Consider the following 11,811-nt stretch of genomic DNA (forward strand, 5'->3'; position numbering starts at 1 on the left):
ATCTTTGTATTATGCAAAATTGTGTTTAAATGTCATTTTTTTAATAGTTTAGGTGCTCAAAATGTCATGATTTTAGTAGAGGTATCTAATGAGCAAATTTGAAATAATTCACATGTTTGATGATGTATTTAACCTATCTTTTATCCGGGTGTTTTATGATCTTAAAGTTTTAAATTAATATATGTTATAAATTTAAATACTAAACCGTGTATAAGAGCTACATGATGAGGACTCCATACAGATGTTTTTATTGATGAGAAATCACATATGCTTGTGTTTAATTAACAAATGTTTTAAGTTTCTTTTTTCTTTTTTCTTTTTTTTTAGATCATACGGAATTATACCGGTAGCAGATCCAAATTGGGTTCTGATATCAGCCCCTAAATCTAAAATGCATCATCCTCCCCAAAGAGAGCCCATCACGCCAATTTAAAGAGAATCATTAGTGCTTCATCTTTCATGTTTTATCAGTGGAGATGACAGGCATTTGTTACTGTCTGAGTCGAGCAATAATCAATAGGCCAACCGACCAAACATGTTTCCAACACAGGACCAACGAATACTTAACGACTCAATATTAGATAAATGAGAGAGAAGAAAGACATCAATGCTCAGCTTACAATTGCAAAATACAAGAAAATCTAGTTATTGTCATCAGCATCAAGCTATTTAAGCCATTAAACAATTGAAAGAAAATCATATTGAAACCTCTTCCATTAAATCACAAGGTAAAAAATTGTACTTTCGTATGTCACTCTAAACATTGTTCAAGTTAAAAGGCCAAAACATAGTTCATTGGCTACCAGTGCTGAGTGTGAACATTGAAAACTGAGGAAACACATTAATGCTTCTCCTTTTTGTCGATATCGTACAGCACACAAACATCTGCTGCTGTCTTCATCTGAATCAGCAAAAGAGTTCCATAAATCATTTGAAGGAAATAAATCACCCAGTTAATAATAACAGAAAACAATAAAGGAATTAGCTGCTACCTGAATGACATTTACGGTTTGCTTGATTGCCCATCCGAACAAACTTAAGCCAAGTAGGATAGAGCTAAGTGAGCACTCCTTCATAGATTCTGTAAAAACCTGAAAAAGAAAAGGGGGGAGAGGAAGAGAGAAGATTATAAACCAACATAAGTCCTATACTCAAGAAAAAGGAAAAAGGTTATGCTTGCCAAATTATAAGGCTTACATCCATCAAATTTTCATTCTCTGTTTTTGCAATGAGGAATAAGATAATATAGAGAACCTGCAGAATCAATAAAGTCAAGAAGAGAACTATAGGCAGTGCCATAAAAAACTTGACAAGTAAATATACAAACCAAAGTGATATATACCTCACAAGCTGCACAGCAGTATGCCATGAACATCCGATTCCCATAGTAAGCCTTGAAAAGCCAATTAGAGCTGTCTTTCACGTCTTTATGGCTAGATTTGCCTAACAAGAATGTGCTGCAATTAAAGTATCAAAGGTCGAGACAATATACACCAAACTCTAATTAAGGAGTAAATATCCATATTTAACTAGATGATCCACGTCTAAAAGCATATACTATGCATTTTCTACCCAAAAATAAAGTTACCTGTACATCTGCAGCCAATGGCTAGCAATATCCAGGGCAAGCAATGACACAAAAACCAAGCCAGGTCTACATAAAACAGATCAACCAAAAGAGATCAATAGAAACACATGCATTCTTTCTGTTGTAATGCACATGAAATAAACGATAAAAATAATTACCTGTATACTTGGGAGAGCATTACTAATAGACAAGCAGTGCTAATCCTGGATGCAAAACATGTTTATTAAATCAGTGATGCAATCAGAAGCAAGCAAGTCTCAGAATAAAAGGATGGAAAAAAAAACCTAGCAAAATTGAAACGAGCAAGTACATCTGTAGAGAAACAATCTCACCTATCAGTAACCATATCCAAAACAGCTCCAAAGGTTGATACTGAACAAGGTGAAATATGAATTAGACATTTGATCTTAGGTATTTATTCACAAGAAACTATTAGTTTCTGCTGAAAATATATGAACCATTCAACCTGAGAAGATGAAATAACAATTTTTTAGGATTTGTCGATTATGAGCCCTCCTAACAGAAGAAAGAAGCCACTAACTGCTATTAATTAACATTCAAAATTCCTTGAGCTGGCTGCAAAAATAGATCCATGACCGTCCCTCTAATTAAAATGCAAGCCCCATATGTCATCAGCATAGGGTAGCAAGTTCACAAATATATAAAAGAATAAAACCCTTCGGCTGGTGCTACACCTGGCCATGGTCAAGACCGAAACCGATCAAACCCAGATTGAGCAAACTCATCTTGAATCAGACAAAAACTTATATGCCCATTAGGGCCAAAAACATGATATTTAAAAGGAAAAAAAGGAATTGCTGATTTGACTAAAACAAGGTGAAACCTTCAGTCCAGTCCAGGCTAGCCCTAATCCTTGAACCAGAACCAGTGATTCCAGCCCAGACCAGACTGCCAGCCGGGTCTAGCTGATGCAACAAAATTTGCATATCTAGGTAACAGCAAATTCTTTGTGCCAAAGAAAATTCTAACTGAATAATTTAACAATTCATCTGAAAAATTCTCAATGTAACTCTTTTGCTATTGCATGTCAAAAACAAAAGACAACCATTTATTAATTCAATTAGCATCAAATTTTTAGTTATAAGCCATAGAACTTCATAAAGATAATTTAATGTAGCAAAAGGCTTTGCAACAAAAACATACCAATTGTATAAAAGGTATGGTGTTTAGTCCGTAACTACCATCAGTGTAAAATTAAGAATTCGAGGGATTAAGATGTGTAGTATGCTCAACTGGTATAGTATGATCAAATTTAAAGGGGATGAGTATGGTGCACATTTTCAAAACAGAAAGGACTGAAGTGTTTTACATGTACACATTTTTATTTTCGATTTCATATGGCAGCCAATGACAAAACTAGAACAGAACCCATACCTTGATTGAATTTACGAGCACACCAACCATCAATTCCATCACATACAAAACTGAAATGGGAAAATACAGATCATATTAGAGTTACACCATGAAGATAGCGAAGATCAAAATCTGAAAGAAACTTAATTGATTGTTATTTCTCACCTAATAAAATAGAGAAGGCAGAAAAGCCTTTTGTTGGAAAAGCATATAGCAAATGCAAAACAGTTCATGAGAACCCTTGTGTATCCTGCACTCACGTAGCACCCAGAAATTATTAAAGCATATAAAATTAACTCATGAAGCAAGAGATTAGAGATGATACATGTACATACACACACCCAATGTTGCTATAAAACACAAACTGCTATGGAGGTAAACATTCAAATTTGATAAAACAAAAATGTGATAAAAGTAGGAAACAAGAAAAACAACCAACGATATTGGGTATGTAAAGGTAGACGGCCAATTTGCTAGGTTTTGGTCTTGACTTGTTAGCCATTTAAATCTTCTATGCAGAACACAACTGCAAGTAAGAGAGAGAGCGAGAGAGATTAAACTGTGATGAAAAAGAAAATCTTAAAAAAAAATAGAAACTTGATAAAATCAGCTTAAAAATGCAATAAATTCAAACCTCCGGGGAAGCAGAGGGAAAACAGGTTGGAAGCAGAAATCCTTGATCCGTGCAAACAATTTCTGTTTACAGTTAGATTCTTTTCTTTAAGCACTCCTTCCTCACAGTGCAAATAGCGTGTCCTTGGCAATCTGAATAGATTTCATAATGTAAACACTGAATTTAAGCGACAATGGATGTAAACGACGTCTGTATCAAAGTTACATATTATCATAAAAGATCTTGCCCAAAGATCTAACCTTTTCCATTCAATAACAAACCATTGAGTTCAACTTCAAATTCAAGGTTCTCAACTCAGACAATCAATGTAAAGCATAAACAACAATATTAATCATGACATTTCCTCAAGATTACAATCATCAATTTTTACTGCCTTAACCTTAAATCAAGTAATCCACGAACACAGGAATCAACAAAGCATCCGTGTGTTTAGAGTGTAGGAGATGAGAACAGTGAAACAAGACTGGCTAAAATAGGAAGAGGTACAAGAATTTACCTGCTCAGAAGTAATTTCCCAGCAATTGTCCCAGAAAGAGAAGAAATATGTTTTAAACCTGCTGTGCTTTCAAGTTCGTCGCCAAAGCTATATCGGAAATCGCCTAAGTATCGCCGGGATTTGAAGGATGGCTGCCGGATATTCGGGAAGTGTTCCTGCGGTGCTCAGGTGCCTGGGAACTTCGCCAAAGTGGCGGAACTGGGAGACAGTTGTGGTTTTGGGTTTTTCGATCCAAACTTTTGAAGAAACTTCAGGAGAAGCCAAACCAAGGAGAGATTGTTATGATTCTGCGGAGGAGCACGGTAGCGTGCGCGGGTCCTAATCGGAGACTACCGGTGACGTCACCAACTATGGGAAGGTGTCGAACGGTGGAAAAACGAGTTGACCGTAGACTCTATCGGGTGTCGAAAAGAAAAGGAGAATTGCCAGATGAGACCCTTTTATATTGCAATCCGACGGTTGTGAATGGATCCCTAAGATGGACGGTCAAGAGCTCATATATGATATTTCTTGATGTTAATTATGATTCGTAGTCATTAAAAATAGTCATTCCAATAAATTTTTTATAAATTTTCTCATAAAATGCATATATAACATATTTTATGTAACTAAAAAATATATTTTTTTGCCACATTAAAGGCTATTAATCTCAAGAAGATATAATTCTTTAATTTCCTTCACTGATGAAAAAAATTTGTTTCCTCTGTTTTTTCTACGTTTAATATTTTAAAACTCATCCTTGATACTCATCCAAAATCACTTTCTCTTTATCTTTATGAAGTAGCAGAAGGCCAATATAAGGATCAACCTCCCTAAAAATAGAAAATAAGAGATGGGACTACTAAATTCAAGAGAGCAACTATATATTCCTTCGTAGTCCACATTCTTATGGTCTTCCTGTTATCGCCACTGATCTCTTTGCTCTATATGTCTTCACATTCTCGCCCAAATACTATCAAAATTATATATTCCACACACCCATAAGAAAATCTCTCTAATTTCTAAATAAGTCTCTATAATCCTAAATGAATGGATTCTTTCCAAAACAATTTGCAAAGATGAAAAAGAAGCTATTCGGCTATGAAACCATAGATGTTTCAAGACTCAATATTGCAGATGAGCTCAAATTATTTCTACAACATCACCAATCGCCTCTTGGTAAAGGTTCAAGAACTAGGATTATTGAAATGGTGGCATCTGTTAGGCATTCTTATGAGAAATCTGCAAATTTTTTCGTCTTCCTCTGTTTTATCTAGATTTGATATTTCTCCAAAGGAAAGAGCTAGTGCTCTTGTAAATCCCTTACAAAACTAGGGAACTGCATGATCACTGGTATTGTGATTCTTTTTTCTAGATTAGCAACTAGGATTCTAGAAATTTAGCGCTTAGCTTTGGTGGAAAACCATGGCGGACATTCAAAATCTTCTTTGAAGATCTTTCTACACATCTTCATCATATTCTCATTTTGAAATGATAAGAACCCAGCAAGGAGAACATAAAGGATTATTCCACATGACCATATATCGACTTTGAATTCATCGTATTCCTTCTTCCTCAAAACCTACAGCGCCACGTACAACGGAGTCCCACACTATGTGTGTAGAAGTCCATCATGAAATTCTCTAATGTGGAAAAGGAGCTTTTTCCTTTTTTTTTTTTTTTTGCCACATAGGACATGCCACCTGTGCGTTTCGTTGAAAAATCCGCCGGAAATTCACCGGAGTGACTATTTCATGTATGTTAATGATTTTTCTAAAATAAATTGAAGTTTAGTGATTGTAATAAAACAGTGACTTAAGTTCAATGACCGTGAATGAAAATTACCCCATTTCTTAAGACGATATGGCTTTATCAAACAACAACTCATTTGTGAGCAAGTATTTGCATTAAGTTACAGGTAAGGCAAATATCCCAGGTTTTTTTTTTTTTTTCTCTCTTCTTGAAAGCTAAAGCCGATAGATATAATTCGAAAGCCAAAACTAAGTTGTGTATAGATTTGTTTTTTCAATGGAAAAATTATTTATGTCTCTGAAGTTATCAAAATTAATCTATGTCTCTAGTTTTAAAATTGACTGAATGCATACTTACACGCCTGTTTTTTAATACTTTTGTTTATCAAATACCTCAACTAGCGACCTAATAATCACATAAATTGTTTTAAAAAATATTACTTTTAAACAAAATTTTATCAAATTCATAGTTATAAAGTTATATTTAAAAGTAATTTTTTAAATATATGATTTTAAAGTTGTGTTTAAAAATATATTTTTTTAAAGTTTAAGTGTTTAAAATAATGTTTTTTAAAGTATAAATGTTTAAAAGTAATATTTTTTAAAATTTAGGTATTTATTAGGTCGCGATTAAAATTGAAGTGTCTAATAAATAAAAATATTAAAACACTCGTGTGCATATATATATATTTTGCCTTCAAAATTTAATATTATAGTTCATTTGTCTCGACTCCAAACTAAATATCTCTCCAAAAAAAATTTTTTTTTATGTTTGATAAAGTTAAATTATAAAAATTAAATTATTTATTTTTGAAAAATTTAAAGGATATAAATATTAATTTTGACATAATCAAGTAATTACAAAATATTTTACACTTAAGGGTATTTTTAATTATTTCAAAAATAATTAATAGAAAATTAAATAGAAAAAACTCTAAAAATAACGAAATTAAAATAGAGAGACTACATTGTTGAGTTCTACAAATAAAAGAACATATATGTTAGTTTTAACATATTTTAAAGATATAAAAATAATATATCCAATTGAATAATAAAAAGTATTAAATCCTAGAGATTATAATGTAAACTAGCATGGCTCAAGAGACAAAAAATACAACTAATGGTATAGAGTATTGAACCTTGAAGATCTAATTATTCAATCAAGTTCAAAGTGTAATTCATACAACAAACCTGAAACTTAGTACAACTCAAACTCATCATGAGGCTATGGGAGTTTGGCACAAAAAAGTTCACTAATATCTCAGTCTCAATTAACCTAAGGACAAGCTATTCAATTGAAAATAAAATGCAATACCTACAGTACCACCATTGAATGTACATGAAACCTCATCTCTTGAATAAAAAGACTCGACCTATAAAGGCTTAACTTATTACGGATTTTATAAATAAACATTCTCGATATGTAAATATAGAAGTGAAAATAAAAACAATACATTGTATACCATTAACCTGTGCTCCTCCTCTCTTCACCTACCTCTCTTTTACATGGAAAGTCTAAAACACCCTTTCCTTTCTCCACTTTTGCTCCTGTCCTCTTCAACCTCAATCAATCCTTTTCTGATCTCTTTTTAACTAAACTTGTCATTTTGATAATACATGGGATTAGTTAACATATATGCCGGACTTTTTGCAAAATAAAGTTTAAAAAAAAAATTTCTTAAACCTTGGTCCGCGAAAAAAAATTTCCCGGATCAGGGTGAATTAGCCCTCTACCGCATTTTATAAGTGCGGTAGAGCCTACCGCACTTATAACTACCGCACTTATAACTACCGCACTTATAAAATGCGGTAGAAAGCGGTTAATACAATTAATAAAAATTTTTAAATAAAAAAAATTCTACCGCACTTTTGAAGTGCGGTAGAATTTTTAATAATTGTTTTTAAAAAATCTACTGCACTTCAAAAGTGCGGTAGAAGTAGGTCTCTGCAAGGTGCAGTTAGCAGAGGGCAGAGACAAGACCCGTCTCTGCCCCGTCAACAGGAGGCAGACACGCCTCCTGCTGAAGCCTTCTATCGCACTTATACGGTAGAATCTCTGCCAGGTGCAGGGATTCCTGCACCTGGCAGAGAAACCCTCCTCTACCGCACTTTAAAAGTCCTGGCAGGGATTCTGCACCTGGCAGAGAAACCCTCCTCTACCGCACTTTAAAAGTGCGGTAGAGGAGATATTATAATACCGAGCTTTTGAAACTCGGTATTATACTCCAACTACACAACCCCACCGTCCCTGCTCCATCCTTTTTTCTCCACGGTGCAATTTCTTTTCTCTCAATGCTTCACTGCTTCTCTTTTGTCTTAGATTTCTCTCAACCCATCTCAAAAAAAATATTTCTCAATATTTACTCTCTGCCACAACCCATCTAAACAAATTTTCAACAAAAAAGGTACATTTTATATTAAAATTTTTAATGAAATTTAGATAAATAAAAATTTATTAATAAAAAATTTTTGTATTTTGTAGTTTTTTCTATTCTTGATACAGTTTTTGCGTGAAATTTGTGATCGATTTTCATACAAGTAAGTAATTTAATATTATTTATAAAAATATGGTATATTTTATTCTTTTAATTAATTAGTAAGATATTTATATTATTGAAAAAATTATAGTTTGTATGTAATTAATAGTAAAAAATGCATAGTTGTGTTTATTTAAAATTATAAAAAGTAATATAAGAAAATGAAAAAAAAATTTATGATTTATAATAATGTGATAAATAAAAAAGAAATGTATGAAAAAATAGGGTGTTTTGTGGGGAAATAAATTTATATTATTCATAACAAATATGAAAATTTAGTTTTTTAAAAAATTTAATTTATATAAGTTGTTGTGACCAAAATTGTAGGAGTTAAGGTAGTATTAAAGTTGGGAAAAATTTATAAATATAAATATTAATGTTAATTTTTTTATGTAGGGAAAATATTAGAAAATTAGGAAAAAATTATTTAGTTAGATTTATTTTATTTAAAAAATTAATGAAATAAAAAGTTGTGAAATAAATTTATAATATTCACAATTAATCTCAAAATGTAGTTATTTAAGAAATTTAATATATATAGGGTCTTGGACAAATAGGGATTAAAGTATGAAAAAATTATAAATGTAAATTTTGTTGTGAATTTTTTGTGTAGAGAAAATATTAGGAAATGGATAAAAAATTATTTAGTTAGATATATTTGATTTTAAAATTTTAAAGTAATATTTTGTGAGGAAATAAATTTATATTATTTATAATAAATATGAAATTTTACTTTTTTAAAAAATTAATTTAATATTAATAGGTTGTTGTGACCAAAATTGTAGGGATTAAGGTAGTATTAAAGTAGGAAAATTTTATAAATGTAAATTTATTATGTAGGGAAATTATTAGAAAATTATGAAAAAATTATTTAGTGAGATATATTTTATTTAAAATTTTAAAGTAATGTTTTGTGGGGAAATAAATTTATATTATTCATAATAAATATGAAAATTTAGTTTTTTAAAAATTAATTTAATATACATAGGTTGTTGTGAATAAAATTGTAGGGATTAAGATAGTTTTAAAGTAGGAAAAATTTATAAATGTAAATTTTTTATGTAGGAAAAATATTAGAAAATTATTAAAAAAATTATTGAGTGAGATATATTTTATTTAAAATTTTAAAGTAATGTTTTGTGGGGAAATAAATTTATATTATTCATAATAAATATGAAAAATTAGTTTTTTTAAAATTAAATTAATATACATAGATTGTTGTGACAAAAATTGTAGAGATTAAGATAGTATTAAAGTAGAAAAAATTTATAATTATAAATGTTGGTTGTAAATTTTTCGTTGTGAGAAAATATTAGGAAATTAGAAAAAGAAATATTTAGTTAGATATATTTTATTTAAAATTTTGAAGTAATTTTTTGTGGGGAAATAAATTTATATTATTCATAATAAATATGAAAATTTAGTTTTTTAAAAATTAATTTAATATTAATAGGTTGTTGTGACCAAAATTGTAGGGATTAAGGTAGTTTTAAAGTAGGGAAAATTTATTTGGTTCAAAAAAAAAGTAGGGAAAATTTATAAATGTAAATTTATTATGTAGGGAAATTATTAGAAAATTATGCATAAAATTATTTAGTGAGATATATTTTATTTAAAATTTTAAAGTAATGTTTTGTGGGGAAATAAATTTATATTATTCATAATAAATATGAAAATTTAGTTTTTTAAAAATTAATTTAATATACATAGGTTGTTGTGAACAAAATTGTAGGGATTAAGGTAGTTTTAAAGTAGGGAAAATTTATAAATATAAATTTATTATGTAGGAAAATTATTAGAAAATTATGAAAAAAATTATTTAGTGAGATATATTTTATTTAAAATTTTAAAGTAATGTTTTGTGGGGAAATAAATTTATATTATTCATAATAAATATGAAAAATTAGTTTTTAAAATTAATTTAATATACATAGGTTGTTGTGACCATAATTGAAAATATTATGAAATGAGGATTTTTTTATATAGCAAACATGGATGGTGTTATGATATATATGTATTTAGCTTCCATTTTTTTTTATCTATAATTTATTGTACTATTATTGTCTAGTAGGTGAATTGGAAGAAAAACGACTACTCCGCGTTATGGTACAGTGTACTGGGATGGGCACATAGTTAATATTGATATTGGATATGATTATGTTGGTGGACAATCTAGAATGTTTCGTATCGAAAAGAAATTGAATTATGAAGAATTAGTGATTAAAATTATCTGTGTCACTAAATTGTCAACGCATGAAGATATGATAACAATGATTATTTTTAGACAACCGATGTTGGATAATGGTATTATTAAATATGGATTAGCACAACTAAGTGATGACGAAGATGTGAACATGATGTTTGACTACATATCGACAATCAGGCCAGTAGATTCAATTGTATTATATGTAGATATTTTATCTCGTCATCATAGAACAGAAGATGGAGGTATTGGGCCTTCAACTAGTTGTCCAATCGTTATGGAGGGTGAAGTTGAAGACAATCTCCGGAATGATAATTGTCCGGTTGTAGGGATAGAAACGTGTCATGAATTACAGCACAATGCAAAGGATGTTGGCCAGGGTGAAAACGATGATGATACTGATTTTCTTGATGATTTAGATACAGATGGAGATGATCCTTGGATTGACGAGGAAGACGACATTTCAGGTGTTCAATTTAATGATGGAGATGATCATGATATAAATTATGCAATGTGTTTTAATAGTGGATATGAAAATCCTATTGTTCTCTTTTTGAATGATACGAAGGCTCTCTTCATATGCCCTTATATTATTTTTTGCCATGTTAAGAGAATGACATTTTATAATAGGAGCACCCAATGATTGCAAATCACCAACAAGTTTGTTTGATTCGTCAAACCTGAAACTCCACTCTTTTCTCAAACCAGCATAATATTCTCTATGATCACCATGCTTCTCTTTCTTATAGTCGTCATTGAAACTTAGAAGCAACCACACTCGACCCTCTCTATTGAATGATGAACTTCCAGCCATTTTTCTATGATCACACAAGGATGCTAAATTTACCTATTTATATACAATATGGATCACAAGTATTACATGTCACATGTACTACACTATTACAATAATGACATTGTACTGTTATCTTGCATGTGACTTCTCTGATAAATACTACAAAGTTATGACGTGTACTATTGTAACGACCCGAAAATCCGGACCCGTTACCGGCGCTAGGATCCAGATCGGCTTAAGGCCGCCGGGACCCGTAGCAAGCCAAACATACCTCCTGTAACCTGTAATATCCCATACATGATCAACAACAGACATAAAACTGTAAACTTTTTCTTTCTTTTTCCAAGCTTAACCTGAACATGTGCACATCTAATAACATAACCACCACTGGAGTCCTCATCAAATGCTCCAATGGGGTATTTCATCATTCGATAAGCTTGGACTATCAAATACATC

The 11,811-nt window shown here is 30.8% G+C and overlaps 1 protein-coding gene across 2 annotated transcripts; it reads right to left on the minus strand.

Moving 5' to 3' along the window:
- Positions 1–685: 685 nt before the first annotated feature.
- Positions 686–4,516, minus strand: LOC110614124 (CDP-diacylglycerol--inositol 3-phosphatidyltransferase 1). Of its 2 annotated transcripts, none has more exons than XM_043956262.1 (12): positions 4,093–4,516; positions 3,597–3,727; positions 3,402–3,488; positions 3,128–3,212; positions 2,984–3,033; positions 1,921–1,960; positions 1,747–1,791; positions 1,589–1,654; positions 1,343–1,457; positions 1,198–1,254; positions 993–1,091; positions 686–901 (listed from the first exon to the last, which is right to left on the minus strand). In XM_043956262.1, the coding sequence occupies exons 4-12, from the start codon at positions 3,193–3,195 to the stop codon at positions 842–844; spliced, it is 600 nt and encodes a 199-aa protein (XP_043812197.1). In that variant the 5' UTR covers positions 3,196–3,212; positions 3,402–3,488; positions 3,597–3,727; positions 4,093–4,516; the 3' UTR covers positions 686–841. The 2 variants fall into 2 exon arrangements, with proteins under 2 accessions (XP_043812197.1, XP_021611302.1); XM_021755610.2 differs by having other exon boundaries at positions 3,398–3,488.
- Positions 4,517–11,811: the final 7,295 nt, after the last annotated feature.

This window comes from Manihot esculenta, chromosome 4 (assembly GCF_001659605.2).
Source record: "Manihot esculenta cultivar AM560-2 chromosome 4, M.esculenta_v8, whole genome shotgun sequence".
Lineage (NCBI taxonomy): Eukaryota > Viridiplantae > Streptophyta > Magnoliopsida > Malpighiales > Euphorbiaceae > Manihot > Manihot esculenta.